This window comes from Ailuropoda melanoleuca, chromosome 8 (assembly GCF_002007445.2).
Source record: "Ailuropoda melanoleuca isolate Jingjing chromosome 8, ASM200744v2, whole genome shotgun sequence".
Taxonomy (NCBI): domain Eukaryota; kingdom Metazoa; phylum Chordata; class Mammalia; order Carnivora; family Ursidae; genus Ailuropoda; species Ailuropoda melanoleuca.
In genome coordinates, this window is record NC_048225.1 from 128826868 (window position 1) to 128845690 (window position 18823).

The following is an 18823-nucleotide window of genomic DNA, read 5'->3' on the forward strand; positions in this document are numbered from 1 at the left end:
CCCCCCCGTGATCTCCTTATTTGCTGCAAATAGTTTCCTTTGTGTGACAACTCAAAAAAAAAAAAAGAAAAAGAAAAAAATTGGTTCATCATCTTTGTTTAGCTTAAACGATTCCACTGCTGTAGTTAATGACCTTGAGTTTTTTAACTGAATCAATAAGTCACATGGCCATAAGTAATCTAGGTATTAACAAACAGCACCACTGTTGCTCCAACATTTGTGTAGCCCTTATCCATGACCTGATTTCATCTTTCTACAGCTCAATGGCAGGTAAAGCAAGTACTCTTATCCATGCTTACAGAGAAAGGGAGTAACAGTAAGTAGAAACATTCACGAAAACTTCAAGTTTTTGGAAGCCCAGTCCAGAAATGTCTGGTTTAAACAAATTTATATGGCAATTGTTCCATCAAAAAATAGGGAAGTGCTACAGCCTCCCATCGAAGTTTAATTAGGATTAAAAAAGAATTAAAATTTGAAGTCCTTTTTTTTCCTCTTTAAGAGCAAATAACATCCAGCACAGTGAGTATTCAGCAAGTGAGGCACGCTCATTTTTACAAGATTCAGTGTGTCCAAAACTAAGTCCTCCTCTGGCGGCACCCCTACCACCCAATTCTACGTCTCTACACCCAACGTTCCTTAGAGGACAAAAGGGGATGCTTTACCCTGCCCCACATCTCCGTCACCAGAAGGCAGTACTGCATGTATGTGCTGGGGTTGGCAGGAAAATGTGGTTAGAAGACACCATGTGTCCTACTTACCATACTGTGATGAGAAAACGTGTTTCCAGAAGTAGGCTGTGTTATGGCACTCTGCTTCGAATTACTGAATACCAGAGGCTGGGCAAGAGAAGGAGCCTGAGATGGATCCAGATTAGATGAATCATTCTCCACGGAAGATGGAGTCTTCCCCAACAAAACAGCAAGGTCAATTCTAGTGGAGAGAAGCAACATCTTGATAAATAATGACAGAACATTCTAGCATTCCCCAAATCCCAACTCAGATTATGGTTGGATCAAAACGAAGTCACTCATCAATAACACAAAGACCTGAAATGCTTAATTTACCAGAACAATTCACATTTAAGAGCCACTGCAGGATCTAAACTGTGTTCCAATGGCATTGTCATCCATAATAATATTAAATATTTCAATTTAGTGAAATCAATTAAAGGGAATAGCAAATATTAGTTTTAATACAGCAGCTTGATATTTGAGCCAAAATTTACAATTTTTTTTTTAAAAGATTTTATTTATTTGACAGGTAGATAGACAGCCAACGAGAGAGGGAACACAAGCAGGGAGTGGGAGAGGAAGAAGCAGGCTCCCAGCGGAGCAGGGAGCCCAAAGCAGGGCTTAATCCCAGGACGCAGAGATCATGACATGGACCAACGGCAGATGCTTAACCTAGACTAAGCCACCCAGGCTTCCCATAGTGAGCCTCTCTGAACCAAAGTTTACGATAATGAGGATACTCAGGGTGGGACAACCCCCCACATAGCTTTAGGAAGGGGGCTGCCACCAGAAACACCAGGAAGGGGATTAAAGGGTTAAAACTTTCAGCGATAGCACACTCTACCTACTCTTAGGTTTGGAAGGAAGCTGCGAACTGGCTTTAACAGCCAATGGTTTAATCAATCAGGCCTATTTAGGTAATGAAACTGGGAGGCTTTGTGCCCCACCCCACATCCTGCTGTATGCAACTCTTCCATTGGGCTGTTGTTCTTGAGTACTGGTTGTTAACAAACCAGTGATGGCAAGGCAAGGAAACTCTTCCCTGAGTTCTGTGAGTCATGGTAGCTGATTACTGAACCTGAGAAGGAGGCTGTGAGAATCCCCAAATTTGTAGTCAGCCAGGCAGAGGTGTGTGGATAGCCTGGGCACCCATTTGCAGCTGACCTCTGAAGCAAGGGCAGTCTTATGGGATAAAGGCATCAACTAGGGTCTGTACTAACTCTGGATAGTGTCAGAATTGAACTGAATTACTGAACACCTAGTTGGGTATCAAAGAATTGAAGAACTGGTGTCAGAAAAACAATATACATCACCTCTGGTGTGATGTCCCTAACATCCTATTTCTACTGGAATTCTGGACTTTGAGTCAACAGCTATCATACTCAGGTCTAGAAATAATCCAAGAGGATTTCCGAGGATAAAAATATTCCTGGTAAGTGTTTCTCCCTCTACTGACCCAAATACCGAGGGTTCAAGTTCGAAAAAGTTCATTAGCCAGATCCTGTGGTAAAAATTGATCACTTCATTGAGTAGGCTCTGTGGACAGTGGACAAAGATCTTAATTATAAAGCAAGAAAAGAAACTACTGAACAGTTCTGCAACTCAAATAAATGAAAACATTTCCATATTTAACTTTACCTTATTACCAGATAAGCTATATTGTGCTAAATTTTAACTCAGGTGGACCTATGTAACTAAAGAAGCTATTTTGGAGAGAATCATTTTTAAAGTTGTAATATATGGACTTCCATTCAGTAGATCAACTCCTATAAACCTACTGATCAACTAAAGAGGAACCTAGTACGCTTTGATTACCATAACTACCGACACCATGGGGGCTTATGAAGGCCCAGTGTTACTCCTCCTTACAGCTCTCTCTCCAGAACCCTCTGGGAGAAGACATGGAACTTTACCACACACTTGCCTCTGACCAGCAGTGATTGTCACATTCTCCGCAGGCAGAGGTACTGAAGACACATTAGAGGCAGTGAAGATCTTGGTCTCAGAAAGCTGGAAAACAGAGGGATTAGTCACTCCTGTTGTTAGGTGGGCTACAGTCAGAAACCTGGCATAGGTAAGGGGAATTTAACACCAAGGAAAAGGGAGAACCCCTCAGATGAGAGAACCACCTACCCAGAGGAACCCTACGTGGACTGACCTCCATGCCCCTTCTAGACAGGCTCAGTGATTTCGTCAAGAGGGTAAAATAAAAAAACCCGGTAAAATATAGTGGAGTTCCATGATATGCACACTGAACTTAGAAGCTGAATACACGTGCTCACGCAGAAAAAGAAACCTTTTTATACCTTCCCATCAGAGTTCCCAATTCCCATCTTGACCCAAACCAAACTTTATCTTCCACTGCCCCTCTCAAAGAAAGAAAGGTTACAGCCGAGACAAAGACAGAAATAAAAGAAATTAAATCCTAGCTTCTGAGCAGTAAGGACCCAAGCACTGGTGAATTAAGATCTTTTTAGGGATAATTTCAACAATATGCAATTTTTGCCTTAATGGTGACTTTATTACACCTAGTCTTTGCAGTGTAAGACCCGAAAATTAGGTAAGCAACTGTAGGGAATAACTTATCCTACTATTCAAAACTTGATTTGGTTTTATTTCCACTTTTTGATTAAAATCTCTTCTCTAAAAAGAGGGAATCCTCTCCCCCAAATACACCATTCTCTGAAAGTTGCTTAAACAGGTAAGCCAAATATTAGAAAGTATTCACAAGGCAGTCTAGTTCAGTCACAACAGCAAAGAATCACCCTCTGATGCTGATGCAACTGAAATTTTAAAAACTCAGGTCTGGTAAACCAAAACAGTTTGACCTATCGCCCTCTCGCCATATGAGCTGTCTTGCCTGAATATATACAAGTATAGGAAAGTAGATTGAAAAACGTTAAAACAGGACTTAATCCATGATCACTGAAAAGTAGAATTCACAACAAAAGTTTGACTGTGACCCAGAATCAGCAAAATTCTTTTACTCAGGTACCACTCCAGTGATTCACAGAACTTGTTTACACGCCACCTCTGTGCCATCCATGTACGAGGGTTCCAAGCTGAGTCAAGCTGGAAGACAGCCAGTCCTATATATTCATCTCAATTACAAAGTTGGGCTTCAAGTAAATAAAAGGGTTCCAGAACCAGGCAGACCGTAAACTTGAGGATGTGGAACAGTATCTTTCACTTTGTACCCACCTCCTAAGCTAATCCCAGGACCATACACCAATGCCTGAATGTGAACCAAATAACGGAACTAGCTTGAGTAGAGTCGTGTGAAACCAGCGGCTGTCACTCAACGCACTACCTGCCTGACTCCATTTCTGGTGCCCTACCCAACCACCATCTCTTCCTGGGATAAATCCGACAATCAGATATTGGACTTACACAGGTGCACTTGCCCTTTCCATAGTCTGGTTCCACAGAGTCCTGTTCATGCCCAGTCTCCTTCATATAACATATGTGAAATGTTCTGGCTCAGAACACTATTTTGGATGTAAAAGTTTTGGGTCAGAATCTTAAGGGTGAATTTTGAGGGGTAGAAACATACCCATTTTCTATCCCTAAACACCACTTAGGGATAGAAGACACTAGTGAGGAATGACCTGGGAATACCTACATCTTCATTCCAATCTTCAGTTCCCCACTCCTCTGTTGCAGTCCTCCATGCACCTGGCAATAAGGAATAATACAGTGAAATGATTTTAAGTGACAGTACAAAGCATGTGCAAAAAACACTAACGTGTTAACATTTTGGCAGCCAAAAGTGTAACCAGATTTTAGTAATCAGAAGGGATTCCTAGACTCCAAGAGAAAAACACTACTTACAAAGTGATACCTCAGAACACCAGGGTTTTAATAAGATTATGATTTCACACCCACTTTCAGGTTTTGTTATACACTTTTAACAGCAAAGACAACAGGGGTGCGGGGGCCAGGGGACAACAGACCCGATGCTCCAGGCAAACTCTTAAACCCTTCAGCCCCCCGACTTAGTGGTCAATTCAAGTGAAATGACAGCAGCCAATTTAAACCAGAACACTAACTACACCTACTCATCTGATATGAGACAATACTGTGGGCAGTCTGGAGAGAACAGCAGTGCTGAGGAACACAAAGAACAGGAGACGGACCAGCTTCCGAACTAAGGGAACGGACAACTATCTGCTACTGCAACTCAATTTAAAACGTATACTCAGTAGCAGTCAGTTTATAGATCTTATTGGTCTAACCGTAAGAAACCCTCATGGGTCTTGCTCTTTTCAAAAGACACTGGCCCAAAGTGAGAAATCCAATGTGTCTGTCAGTTATTATCCTAACCCTAAACCTACAGAATGTGACCTTTAACCTGCCCAGGGCACTGCGCAGACACTGCAAGTGTACACTCTCCTCAGGGTGGTAATAATGAGGTCAGGACAGTTTCTATAGGAAAGGTCCATCAGCAGTCAAACCACCTTCCACATTCCCCTTGTTTTGCTTCATGTATACACAGATCCTCAGGAAAGGAAACTGTTCTATGAGAGCCAGGATTCTTCCCTTCAACAAGGACTACAGTAAGAAATAACCACCCGCCTACAGAAAAGGACAAGAACACTCCTTATTTCCTTCTCTAGAACAACAGTACATATTACCTCTTAAAGCCTTCTTTCCAAATGGAGAAACCTTAAAAGAACAAAAGTCTAGCACTCAGATATTTCACTGCCACTAAAGAGAAATATCCTAAACCTACAAAACCCATCTCAAATTCTTCTAGGGGTGCCTGGCTGACTTAGTCAGTAGAGCACGTGACTCCTGATGTTGGGGCTGTGCGTTCGAGCCCCACACTGGATGTGGAGATTACTTCAAAATAAAATCTTAAAAAATAAAATGAAATTCTTCTAAACTTTTAATAATGAAAGAACCCTATTTCCTAGAGAAAAAGATGTTCATTATAATACCTCTCCCAGGGCGTTGTAACTGGACCAGGGAAATTCCAAAGCACTTAATAATGGCAATGTTCTCCAAATCAAACTAAAGTCCAATCTCAGTTCAACAAGTCACAAAGCACATTCTTTTCTCTCTCTGACGACACTACTCTTCCTCTGCATTGACTTCCATCCTGCCCTGGATAAATGGAACCCAAAATCTGTCCATATACAGAATCCTGGAGTTGGAAGTGACCTGATTAGTTATCTCCTATTGATAGGCTCTCTCAGGGCAGGAATGTTTTCTTGCGCTTGCGACTGCACCTGGGATGGAAAGGAAGACTGGAAATGCCTACTTGATCCCATTCAGGACGTGCAGTCATGGCCAAGGCGGCTGTACTGAGGTGGCACGAAAGAAAAGAAAGAGTGGAAAGGCTCTGAATGACAGGTAAGTGTTTCCATTCTGTCAGCAGACAGCAGTCAATGTAAATGTTAAATCTTCATTAATGGACAAAAAATTTTAAGAAGGAAAAACAGGCACAGAGTATGAGAGAGAAAGGCAGAAAAGGAAAAAAGCAGGACGACAGAAAAATGACATATCCACAGATAATTCAAATTCATAAAAATCTATAAAAATATCCGGGGCAGTTAGGCGCCTGGATGTATCATACCAGGAGCAGTCTCAAATTTTCGGGGATAATTTGACCCCTCAACCCCAATGAAATCAAGTCCTGAAACAAAAAAGAAAAGAAAAGAAAAGAACAACCGGTGAAATTTTGCTTATGAATGAGAACATTTGCCCCCAAAACACAATTCCCACTGTACCTGTGGATATTTTAAGGGTAGGTTTGAATTTCTTTTTAAATAAAAAAGGGAATTTGAAGTTTGCTATCATGAGAACACAAAAAGAGATCATGCACAAAAGTCAGTTCATGCTGTGAAACTAATGGAAATAAATGAAGCTACACCCAACTCTTTCACACTAACAAGATGACAGCAGCATCACAGTTTTTCATTCAGCCACAGTTCAGATTTCTGATTCTAACCTCCCAAATCTGTTATTCTCTACTCCGAAGAAATAAACACAGACCTCACCCTTCCAAACCAGATCCTTGCTGAAAACAACTAAGGCTTGCAATCTAGGACTGGGACTCCATGCCTGATTTTTTTTTTTTTTTCAAGATTTTATTTATTTATTTGACAGAGACAGAGACAGCCAGTGAGAGAGGGAACACAAGCAGGGGGAGTGGGAGAGGAAGAAGCAGGCTCATAGCGGAAGAGCCTGATGTGGGGCTCGATCCCACATCGCCGGGATCACACCCTGAGTCGAAGGCAGACGTTCAACAACTGAGCCCCCCAGGCGCCCCAAGATCAATGATCTTTGAAAAGGGGCAAGGAAAGTAAATGGATAAGGAGTCAAAGAGCCTAATTCATGCTCTACTATTAAATCATTCCCCCCTTTACAGGAAGGTCTCAAGCTCTCCACGTGCTGGCTCAGCCATAAGGAAGTTAGTGATCTCATAAGAATAAAAGACTCTGGAGCCTAGAGGCTGTTCTTATTTAAAAAGGTAAAAGTATCTTTTACTCCGAAACACCTCTTGGTATATCCCACAAGCCTAAAATATCCTTAAATATATACACCCTATCCAGACACAGATACCAAAGTCAGCTAATGACAACAAAAAATCTTATTCAAATCCCCTAATATTCTTCCATGCTCAGAAAACTATCCAATAAATAGGGCTGGAAAGATACAATTTCCTTTTTCCCCCAGATAGAGATTTTCCATAAATGAAGGGAAAAAAAGATATTCTTACCCAGTGCCAGAAAACAATTAAGCTGTCTGTGGGCTTTGATTCTGGGCCTTGTTCACCTCTACAACTAGCGGCTCTATTAATTATGGATACCTTTTCAGAAAGCACAACTAGGCCCTAGGAAACACACCTGGACCTAAGGCAGCCACACAGCATAACAGAAAGAGCGTGGGCTTTGAGAGTCCATCAATTCTGAGTTCAAATACTAGCAAATTTCACAACCGCCCTTTCAGTCTGCTTGTCATCTGGAGATGGCAACCAGGGTCAATCTCACAGAACAGCACAGACGACCAGGTGAAACAGCATTATGAAGTGCCCACAGGCACACAGTCAGGAAAGAGAATATATACAGTATTTCAGTGGCCATCCCTATCTCCAACATCTCTGCACCCAAAAACTATTCCTCCACTTTTTAATATGACTATAACCGCAAAATAATTATTTCCTTAGGTTTTTAGAGACAAGAAACAACGAACAGTCACTCACTCGTCCCATCATCTGGTTCGAAGTGGCCAGTGTTGTTCCACGTATTGCCGCTATTATTGCCATAGTTATCATCAGTATTGGCCGGCTCTGCATAATCAGCTGGGTTAAAGGTTCTGGGGGTGGGGGAAAAAAAGCTTAAAATTTTGAGTCTCTGACCTCTAAGCAGCACCAGCAAAAATTAACTTGGAGAGGAGGGCCACAAGAATCTTGACTTTTCCCAACTACAGTTCAACCACAGCCCCATTCTATAATCCTGTATGTGTCTACTTTCCTCACTTACCAGCCTACCTAAAATTCTTAGTATAATCTCAATTTATATCTACACTCTAATCTGGATTAGGATATCAAGAATCGTAAAAAAAATCCAAGTGAAATTTTGGAAAACAGCAGGTATATGCACTCAATTAAAGCTATGAGATAGAAATAATGACCCAGGTGGTGAACATTTATCTCTAAGCCCGACGTCTACATACCTATGTGATTAAACAGTCTAGAAATCTTTCTGATCACAGTTCAGTTGAGGCTGCCTATTATCTTCAGGATATCAGCCACTCTAGAATATTATAGTGATGCTTAAAGGAAAAAAAACTTAAAGACTTTGGTATCAAATCAATAAACTTACCCCATTCCTTGAGCAGAAAACCTTCCTCCTCGTCTACCAGAGCCACCTAAACAAAAAAGAGAAAAAGGGAGGAAAAGAGAAATATTTTAGAAATTGATATAAAACTAGCTTGCTAACCGAGGCAACTCTGGAATAGTTAAGTGGTTGATATTGTTAGATGTTCTTTCTCTCACCCCGTAGTATAGTTAATATACCACAATAGGACAATCATTACTACTGAGAGATTGTTCCTTTGCTGACCAAACTGCTGGGTTCTTAAGCAAATACATTAACATCAACAATAAAGACTAAAGAAAATGACACCTACCTTCTTTCCCACTGCCCTACTCAGCAATCTCTAAAATTTGCATGACATCTCAACAATTAAGATAATGAGGTGTTATGTGAATTTGCTTGTTTTCAAATAAAGTAGACCCCTACAGAACTAATAAGAGTACCCTGCCCCCAATATTCATCCCTGCCCCCCCAGAAATTGATCACCTCTGCCTCGGCCACGTCCTCTTCTGCCTCTTTCTGTGCCTCTTCCAGAAGGCCCACCACTCTTGGTACCATCTAATCCATTTTCCTGACCCCGAACTGAAATTAAAAATACAGCCAGAGTACAGTCATGGAATTTGCGTAAATATGTAAATGGCATGTATAGATGGAAGTGGGGAGACAAAAACAAGGAAGAGAAAATGAGCTGGAAGGATGGGATGTGATGGTCACTAGGGGAAAGGTGATGAACCACAACAGAGATCTGTAAGTCAGACAACTTTACAAATGACTGCAGGGTAATTTCATGCCAAACTGGCAGCTGTAGCTAGAAAATGCTACATGTAAGAGATACCAAGGTCTCAGAATAAACAGTGGCAAGAAAAATCAAAAGGATGGTATTACAGTTACTAGGTCCAGCCTAGCAGGGTCCTGACATCCCTGAAGTCCAGACATTACTGACCCACAGCTGGTTTTGTTAAAGCCCCATGCATACACTCTCGTCCACGGCTGGCACCTCTCCCTCGTCTTGGTGGCCCACCACGTCGCCGACTATAGTCTCTGTCACGGTCTCGATTTTCTTTGCCTTCCTCGTTGGATTCCGTTTGGCCACCATCCTTCTGTCCTGAGACTCCCTTCTTCTTCCCGACCATCTCCCACGAATGCTAAAGAAGGGCAGAGCATCCACGTCTAATCAATATGGATTGCTATCAGGAAACCACAGATAAAAGCTGGGAAAACTGTTAACCATTCTTCTCTCATCATCCAAGTCTAAGATACTTCCACTAATTTATGTCTGTTTACATGAAGGGTACAGAAAGAATCCCCATACAAATTCTATACCTACCACTGCAAAACTTAAGTCCTTTTTTTTTTGTAGGGGAGGTGCTTATAGCTAATGGAGTGCAGGGATCACTTCCAAAAGGATTGCCAAGATCTGGATCCAGTGTAGTCACTTGGCAGATTAGTCAAAGGACCAGTTACTGGTCCCTATCTTTCAAGGGTGTTTCCTGGGCTGAAAAATTAATTCCCTTTGGATTCAGTGACTCTCAACTTTTTATAGTCTTATTCACGTCAAAGCAGAAAAGAACTAAAAGTTTCTAAAGGTTAACTTTGAATTCAGAATGAATGAGCAGCTGAACAGCATTGACTCCTGGACACATTCTCTAATCAAGCAACCCAGAATTTAGGAGGAAAACAACTACAACTACTCCTCACCCCCCCCCCACCTCCCCACCACACTCCAGGACACACACACCAATTTCCTTTGCTAAAAGACCAAGTAGCAGTCAAAAAGGCACAGCCCTGGCCCTGAGACATGTGGACTAAAGGAAGCCTTCCATTCCAGGTTTTACACACTGTGCTCTCCCTATACTTCCTAAACCGATACAGTCCAATTAAACTTTCCTCAAAGCAGAATAATCTATGATTCATTTCAGACTGCAGGATGGAAAATTTGTGGTAAGGAAAGTAAGCTAAACCGTCTTGCAAAAACCTCATTTCTCAGGAAATGAGTTTTATAAATTTGAAGTTTTAAAAACACACCCCTTGATTCACACATATTTTGCAGAAAATATGTACAAATAAAAATTTCCAAACACCAAGACTACCAGATCTTTACTACCCTAGTTACCATTCTACTCAAACAACGACCCAGTGCTCAGCAACAGCTATCCAATATCTAATAACTTTCAAAAATACGGACCAAGTATAATATGAAATGACTATTAATTTTTCCAGGGCTGATAATATTATGGTCATATAGAACATCCTTCTTTAAGGGAAATGTGCTGTATTTTATTTATGGTGACTATAACTTACTTCCAAATAATTCCAAGTGCCCATCAATGGATGAATAAACAAAACGCGCCATATACATATAATGGAATATTGTTCAGCCTTAAAAAGGAGTGAAATTCTGACACATGGCCACGATATGGATAAAACTCTGAAAACACTACGCCAAGTAAGAAGACATAAAAAAACAAGTACTGTATGATTCCACTTACATGAGGTACCTAGAATAGGCAAATTCATAGAGATAGAAAACAGAAGAGGTTACCAGGAGCTGGAAAGATGGGGAAAGGAGGTACTGTTTAAGAGATATAGTATTTGTTCGAGAAATGAAAGAGTCCTAGAAATGCATAATGCTAATGGTTGCACAACATTGTAAGTATACTTAACACGATTGAATTGTACACCTAAAAACAGTTAAGATGATAAATTTTAAATATATTTTACTATAATTTTAAAAAATGTTTTAAGTTAAAAACTCTGCTTAAAATTATAGCAAAATCATAACTACAATTCTAAAGAATCTACAATAATCCACTAACAATTTTTAAAAAGATTAAGTATCCACCCAGGACTTGGCAGCTCCTCGTTGCCTATTCTTCCAGTCCAAGCTCATTCCACACTACAGCTGGTGGGTCATTTTATGCTCACAGTAGCGTCAATTCATAAGTTATAGTACCCCTCTTATAACTAAATCTGCATTAGGAATGCTGGAAATTAGACTCAAAACAGTTAGCTTTCAGAGTTTTCAGCTAGTCTGTCTCAAAACCTGGCAAGTTTCAGAACCCTGTCACCTTTTCCCTTCTCTATGTTATGTATCAGCTGCTGGCACTACCTGGGTTCTACAAGGAAAAGGAATTACTATGATCTTCCCAAAGGCACTGCCAGTTTTCTGATGTGACCTCATCCACCCAAATACATCCAACATCCCCTGGCACTTGATATTACTTCCCACTGATTTTTTTTTTTTTTAAGATTTTATTTATTTATTTGACAGAGACAGCCAGTGAGAGAGGGAACACAAGTAGGGGGAGTGGGAGAGGAAGCAGGCTCCCAGCGGAAAATCCTGATGTGGGGCTCGATCCCAGAACGCTGGGATCACGCCCTGAGCCAAAGGCAGACGCTTAACGACTGTGCCACCCAGGCGCCCCACTTCCCACTGATTTCACTAGCAGCTGGTATACTTGTGGCATAAGCCTACATTCTCCAATTTATTTTCCTCTCTGATACTGTGGAAGGTTAGATTTGTAGCATTAGGCAGAAGACGCTGAAGGTGAAACAAAATGTCACTTAAAGAAAGGAGGGAAGGAACAAGGGAGGGAGGGAGAAAGGAATCCAGACTTTTAAAAGGCATGAATAGTCCCACCTCTTCCCCCAACCCAAAAATCTTGCAGACAAATTATTCTAGAGTAAAGTCAAAGTGAGCCAAAGGCACTATTATCTGATTATCGAGACGATAATTTTCAAATAAAATCAATAATGTAAAATCTAAGACCACGTTTTAAGTAAACTTTACACCCAACATGGGGCTTGAACTCACGACCCTGAAATCGAGTTGCATGCTCCCCTAACTGAACCCGCCAAGCTCCCTGAAGACCACATTTTTGAAGAGAAAAATCCACTAATTTAAATTCAATGACTAAAAAAAAGTCTTCCACTATTATTTCCTATTGTCTCAAAGAAACTGACAAACTTCCAACATTTAGCTAACATGACACTGTAACACCAGTAAGCTGATCTCTCTAAGGATGAACTCTGGTTATCTATCCCAACCAAAGATCCCCAGTGTAAGACCAAGTAAAGGAAAATTACTTTAAAATGATACACTACTCATTAAAACAATAAAGTTCTCTGCTACGCACCACAGGAACATCCCAAAGGTTAGTAAGGCAGAATCCCTGTTCGTGAGGGACTTAACAATTTGGGACAGTGACAGGACAAGCACAAAAATATAAGGATCTCATTAAGTGGAAAAGAGAAGAGGTGAAATTCTAGGGCAAGAGGTCCTCTAAGATATCCCCTATCATCTCCAGGGACAGTCAAAAGGCTGTTAACACTCTCTCTGCTACCTCAACAGAAAATAAGTTCAAGCAATGAAAACTATTGTAAAAGGTGACACTGATGGGAATGTCTTGAAATCAGAATCCACTAGTTTGTGTGTCTTTGTTCAACAGCAATAAAACAGGTGAGCAGAATGTTCTATGATTAGTAACTAAGGTTAATATATAGCATCTCTAATTCAGACTAACCCAGTCTGGGAAAGCTGCTAGCCTGGAATGAATAATTTATTCTAAGCAAATTAATAGAGACAGATTTTATGTTTTCTCCTACTTATTGTATATAAATTTTAAGTATTTGCAACCCGCAGCAAACGATCTCCAGGACAGTTCTCTGCTCCATTTGGAGAATAAGATATTCTCCTTCAAGTTGGTTACTCCACTTGCTATTTTTAGAATATCCTGAGCTTCTCAGCCAGGAACCCACTTTCTAAAATGCTCTATTAACACTCTACCGTATCTGGGTTTCCTTCCAGTAGGACATTGATGGCTCTGTTGACATCTCCATTGCAGTCATGCAAAGCAATGACACATTCATCCTGGTTCTTGCCTGTGATATCAATCAACTGAAAGAAAAAGATCAGCAACCATCATGAACAAGCTTGCACTCCTCACAAAACGAAACCAGGTGAGCAAGAGGAAAGGGAGAAGACACTAGCTGAGTCTGAAAAAACCCTAGGCTAAAAAAGCAAAAAATGCAGAATTTCGGTATTCTAGTTCAATAAGCAAAATATTATCACCTCTGATTAGGGATGGGGTCAAAAGTATTTATAAAACAATCAAACAATGAAGTATCTAATAGAAAATCAAACACAGAAGCACACAGGCTTCAGCATACCATCAATTTCTACATTTCCTAGATGGCACAACTGCTCAAAGTTGCTATAAAAATGGCATCAACAAAGTCATCCGATTATTAAGTTAAAATTAAGATAAAACCTTTTCGAACAAGGTAGATGTCCAAAGAGGGACGGTAAATCAGACAACAAAAGCATTTACTTACTGGCTGAACCTATTATATTTCAGGTCATAATTCTTTCAATACCTACAGCACAAAGTACCCTGGTAGCCATCTACGACATTTAACTACGTTTTAATCCTGATGTCTTTCTTGCTTATAGCAAATTAGCAATACACTCACTTGTTTCACCTTTTCCTCAAAGTCAGCATCATTATGGTCTGAAATCATCTGTGCAAGTCGAATTTGTTCTGCAGTGGCCTAGGAATTAAGACAAGTTCAAGAAAGCATGATCAAGAGAAAACAGTTTATAGAAGTAAGAGGGACCTACATAGTCAATAATCCACCCCACCTCCCAGCCCAACTTCCTTCTCCTTGTAACAAATGACCAAGTAGTAAAATGCTAACATCAATTAAGAAGCCCAAATTTGCAAAATGACAAAAACAAAAAAACACTGAATCTATTAGTATTCCACTCAACGATCCCTAAAAAACCAGGGAGCTTTTCCACCAACGTTCACAGTTAAAGAAGCTCCCGTTTTGGGATTACAGCACCTCTTTGAAACATTCGTGCCTTAAATACTTCACATTTATTTGCCAAGTATTGTGTAAACTCTGTTCCTGCTTCTGCAAGGACCACTGCCACCCCCTTATCTCTAGGGCTGAGAACAACATAAGATTTAGTCTGAGGGAAATGCTACCTTAGAGATACAAAGCACAGGACCCATTCTTTACAAGTCTCATAATGCAGTATTAAACAAAAAGGAAGCACGCTGCATCATAGCATATCATTAACAGTCATCAGGCCCTAAGTAAGAAGAGCCAAGGACTAGAAAACAAGAATAAAAAACCCAAACCAAGAATCCAAAGCACAGAATGATGCTGCACTGGATGGAAACCAGTTATCAACCAGCAATGCTACCAATAAATCCATATCCCTTGGGTTCTTTACCTGTGGCCGCTGCTTGTGCTGTGTCTGGTTTTGGTTTTGAGGTTGTTCCCAGTTTCCCCGGGCTCGGTTAGTGCCCACCGATGTCATCATTTACAGTATATACAAATAACAGTATTTACAAGGTAGAATACTGAAAGATTAAAAACAAACAACAATTTAGATATTAAACACGGGCAAAATATGTTTTCAACCTCTCTTTCATCAGCATCTTCACCAAACACTTTCATTTCTTTAAAAGCAACAAACCAGAAAATTCATGTTTTTAAGACATATTTGGCTTAATTCTTTAAGGAACAATGACTGTTAATCCATTTCTGAACAAGAAATGTATAAAGCATGTGTTAAGAGTTTTTTTTTTTAAGTTATGGGCACAGTCTGGTTACTAATCCCCTATAGACAGGCTTTGTGAAGTTTTGCTATCTTGATAGCAAGCAAAACAATGTTAATAATCAAAAGCCTTCTACACAGAAATATCTAAAGTTCCTTTGACAGAAGGAAAGATAATCAACAAAACCTGGAAACAAAAGCCTTCCAGGAATGGGATTGGTCTATATTCCAAACAAATAAAAACAACTTAAAATACTGTATTCAGTCTACCTATGAAAACACACCTACCTCCCTTACAACCAGTTTATCTAAGTTGCATGAGACCTCCATCACTTGGGAAAGGACAAGCTCAAGTCTAGCCTTTCTCCCTCAAGTTGTATCTCTCCCCAAGCAGTGGGAGCTTCTATAACCTTCAACAAAGCAAGTATTAGCCCCAGTGACTTTGCTAGAATCTCAGTTCCCTGGATAATTCCAACACACTATTTTTGCAGCTTCTTCTGTTGACCTCCTAGTCCACAGTTCCCAGGCACCAGAAATGCAAATACTCTTCACCACTCACCTTAATATACAGAAAATCCCAAATGTGTCCCAAACCAAAAGCATCTAGCACAAAGTTTTATTTGAGAGAAAGGGCTTCTAGGATTATCTTTTTAAATTTTTTTTTAAAAGAACAGTTAGATTTTTTTTAAAAGATTTTATTTATTTGACAGAGAGAGAGAGAACACAAGCAAAGGGAGCAGCAGGCAGAGGGAGAGGGAGAAGCAGGCTCTCTGCTGAGCAGGGAGATGGATGCGGGGCTTGATCCCAGGACCATGAGATCATGACCCAAGCCAAAGGCAGACGCTTAACCAACTGAGCCACCCAGGTGCCCCTAGGATTATCATTTTAAACTTGAGACATTATTGCCAGCAACGGGACTTTCTTGGGTCTTTAAAGAGACAGAAAACACACTGGGCCTTCCCAAAACCAGAATGGATTTTGTTATTAACTGTTCTAGCAAGCTAGGATTCTCCTGAACTTAAGTTCCCTTCATTATTTTGCTTTATATCACAACCTCAGCTGCTGCATTTAGTAAACAAAGAAAATATTCACCATATGATGGAGCACTCAAAGTAGGATGTTACTCGGCATTTTTTATTCCCTCTTAAAGAGGATAAGTTTATATTTCTGCTCTACACATAATGTTTTTCATTAATGAAACTTTATAAGGGGTAATGCTAGGCTGCCCAAAAGACACTGCTGAATTTGAGGGAAAGGTAGGTTGGGCTTCTAAAGAAATATAGGATGATTATTAGGGAAGTGAATTTCACTGGTTTTTCAGGTCACAAAGCTAACTTCCTGCGTATAAATTCTTCACCAAGTTGGATCAATAGGCTGCATAGGGCTTTGTTTTTTGACACAGTCCTTAAGAATCAGAAGTTTTATATTCTCTATCAGCAAAATTTTTAAAGAAATTTCAGAGCTAATTCCTTAACCACTACCTCTTCTCCCTACACACGTGCACACAAAGGCCTGTAAATATTTCTAGCTAGTACAGGATTATTTGCTACACAGTAGTCCATTTTCCTAGACTGGCATTATAGCCAAGTTTCATCACTCACAAAAAACAAGTGTTCTTTAAGCAGTACCCCCGGATTCAAATCAAAGAGAAAAATTAAAACTAGATGAAAACTATTACACTTAATAATTGGCTCTAAAATGAAATTTCTCATGCAAACGAATGCTCCTGTAACTTACAAATATTGACTTTCTTCTTCACACATCATTTCAACTTACAAGCATAAGTAATACTACAGATACGAATTACGTGACTAGCAATATGGATGACTGCATATACTGTACCGGTCAGTGTAAATATATTAAAAAGTCATCTTGAAAGCCACATAATTACTGAGAAAAAAAAAATAACAACACTCCTGATCAACCCTGTTAACTTCCACCTCTTTCTTACAAGTGCTTTGAAATGTGTGACTAAGAAAATTTTACCACCTAGGTAGTAAGAACACTGAGCGACAGGTCAAAAGCAAGTGATCTGGGATGGATCACCGGAGGGCACAAAATTAGCAGCCTTTTAGTAGCAAGCTGAGACACATACCTAGAGTTATCACAGTGGAGGGGAGGAATCTTGTTAAGTACTTTTCCTTAGAAAATAAAAATATTTACAGGAAACACATGAGAAGTGTTGGGAGACCAAGAGAACAGTGCAGGAACAAATACTGGTTTCAACACAGGAGTGCCCTTGACCATCTTTCGAAAACCAGCTACTTGAAAAAATAGCCAGAGAAATTTTACGGAAAAAAATAAATAACAAGTATTTATTGAGTATCTACTATGTGACCAGTACTTTAGGAAATACAAAAGCAGTATGACTTGGTTGCTGCCCTCAGGGAGCTTACAATCTAAATTGAGAAACAATTCAAACACTCCGAAGCTGGACTGGGGGTGAGTAAGGCTTGCTACCTGCAACAGAACTAATTCCTCCAGATGCTTTGTGGAAATGACCCCAGCTTCCCCTTCTCCATACACTCGAGCCTAATTTTAAAAAGAGTACTCGCCAATTAGGACACATTTAGCAAAGAGGGGCTTCAAAAATCAGAAACAAAACAGTACATTTTTAGGTCTTTCATCATTAGTTCCGGGCCAGCAATACTTGCTGTTCACGACGGAAATAATCACTGGCATAGTCTACTCTTAAGGACAATGGTGTAGGATCTCAAGGCAGTTTTATCAACCCATACATAACCAACACGTTTTCGTTCTCCAGTAAGGCTGCTTGTCACTGACCCCCATCGCCTCCCAGCAAGGCACATCATACAACCCCCAAGCAAGATATGGGCAGTGAAAGGTGGATGGAAAGGACACACAAAAAGCATTTCTCCATCTAATACTCAGAGACACTCAAAGGCGAAAACGGTGTAACAATGACAACAAAAAAGGCCTGTTACTGTGGTGTTTTTCCTTCCACAACATCCTACACCAGAGGTGGCTACATTTCAAGAACGGCGGAGGAGCAGTCTCCTGTTTGTGACATCAGTTTGCAAAGCAATTTAGGGATTGTCCACAAAGTGAAGGGTCTGAAGAAATTCGGAATTCCTGTCCTATTGCGAGAAGAGTGAACAAACACCCCAGGGCTCTAGTGACGTCCCTTAGGCGTGAGACACCCTACGGGGGTCTCCCCGTCCAGCTTCCCAAATAACATCACAACTGTTTGGGGTACCCAAAACTACAGCATGGACAACAGCAAGCCAACGGCAGCAGCCACGAATACATTCCCAAAGCTGGGGCGCTGAGACAGAAGGAAGGGCAACCAGAGGAGCTGACAAAGAGGCTAGAAAAGGAGAGGGGACGCAAGCCCACGCGTGGAGGATGGGAGGCTCGGCCCGCTCCGCGCCACCTCGGGAGCTCCCGGGGCCAATCGCCTCCTCACCTCCCACCCGGAACAAATTAATCCTCCGCACTCCAAACTGAGGGCCACATGGGGGAGTTTGGGGCAGCTCCACCCCGCCGCCCTCCCCCCCCACCCCCAAACCAGGCCGGATCCGGATCCGAGGAGGCCCGCAGCGGGCTGGGAAGGGAGGAGGCCCCCTCGTCGTCTTCACCGGCAGCGGCCAGGGCAGAGCGGGCCCTACCTCAGGCGGGGCCCAGGCCGCGCTCGCTCGCGCTCCCTCGCTCTCCCCGCTCAGGCTCTAGCCGCATGGCCC

General features: G+C 41.1%; 1 protein-coding gene across 17 annotated transcripts in view; it reads right to left on the reverse strand.

Annotated features, from left to right (window-relative positions):
• Positions 1 to 18775, reverse strand: part of UBAP2L (ubiquitin associated protein 2 like) — a 39135-nt gene extending 20360 nt beyond the window's left edge. For 2 of the 17 annotated variants that reach the window (XM_034667545.1, XM_034667543.1), the window contains exons 1-12: positions 17218 to 18616; positions 14796 to 14925; positions 14027 to 14104; positions 13341 to 13451; positions 9498 to 9699; positions 9041 to 9136; positions 8561 to 8606; positions 7939 to 8051; positions 6310 to 6369; positions 4354 to 4406; positions 2656 to 2741; positions 759 to 930 (exon numbers count right to left, since the gene is read on the reverse strand). In XM_034667545.1, coding sequence (XP_034523436.1) covers positions 759 to 930; positions 2656 to 2741; positions 4354 to 4406; positions 6310 to 6369; positions 7939 to 8051; positions 8561 to 8606; positions 9041 to 9136; positions 9498 to 9699; positions 13341 to 13451; positions 14027 to 14104; positions 14796 to 14885 — 1107 coding nt within the window. In that variant the 5' untranslated portion in view covers positions 14886 to 14925; positions 17218 to 18616. Of the gene's footprint in view, positions 1 to 758; positions 931 to 2655; positions 2742 to 4353; positions 4407 to 6309; positions 6370 to 7938; positions 8052 to 8560; positions 8607 to 9040; positions 9137 to 9497; positions 9700 to 13340; positions 13452 to 14026; positions 14105 to 14795; positions 14926 to 17217; positions 18617 to 18751 lie in introns of those variants that run through there. The other 15 variants (XM_034667548.1, XM_034667547.1, XM_034667550.1 and 12 more) reach the window with 12 other exon arrangements.
• Positions 18776 to 18823: the final 48 nt, after the last annotated feature.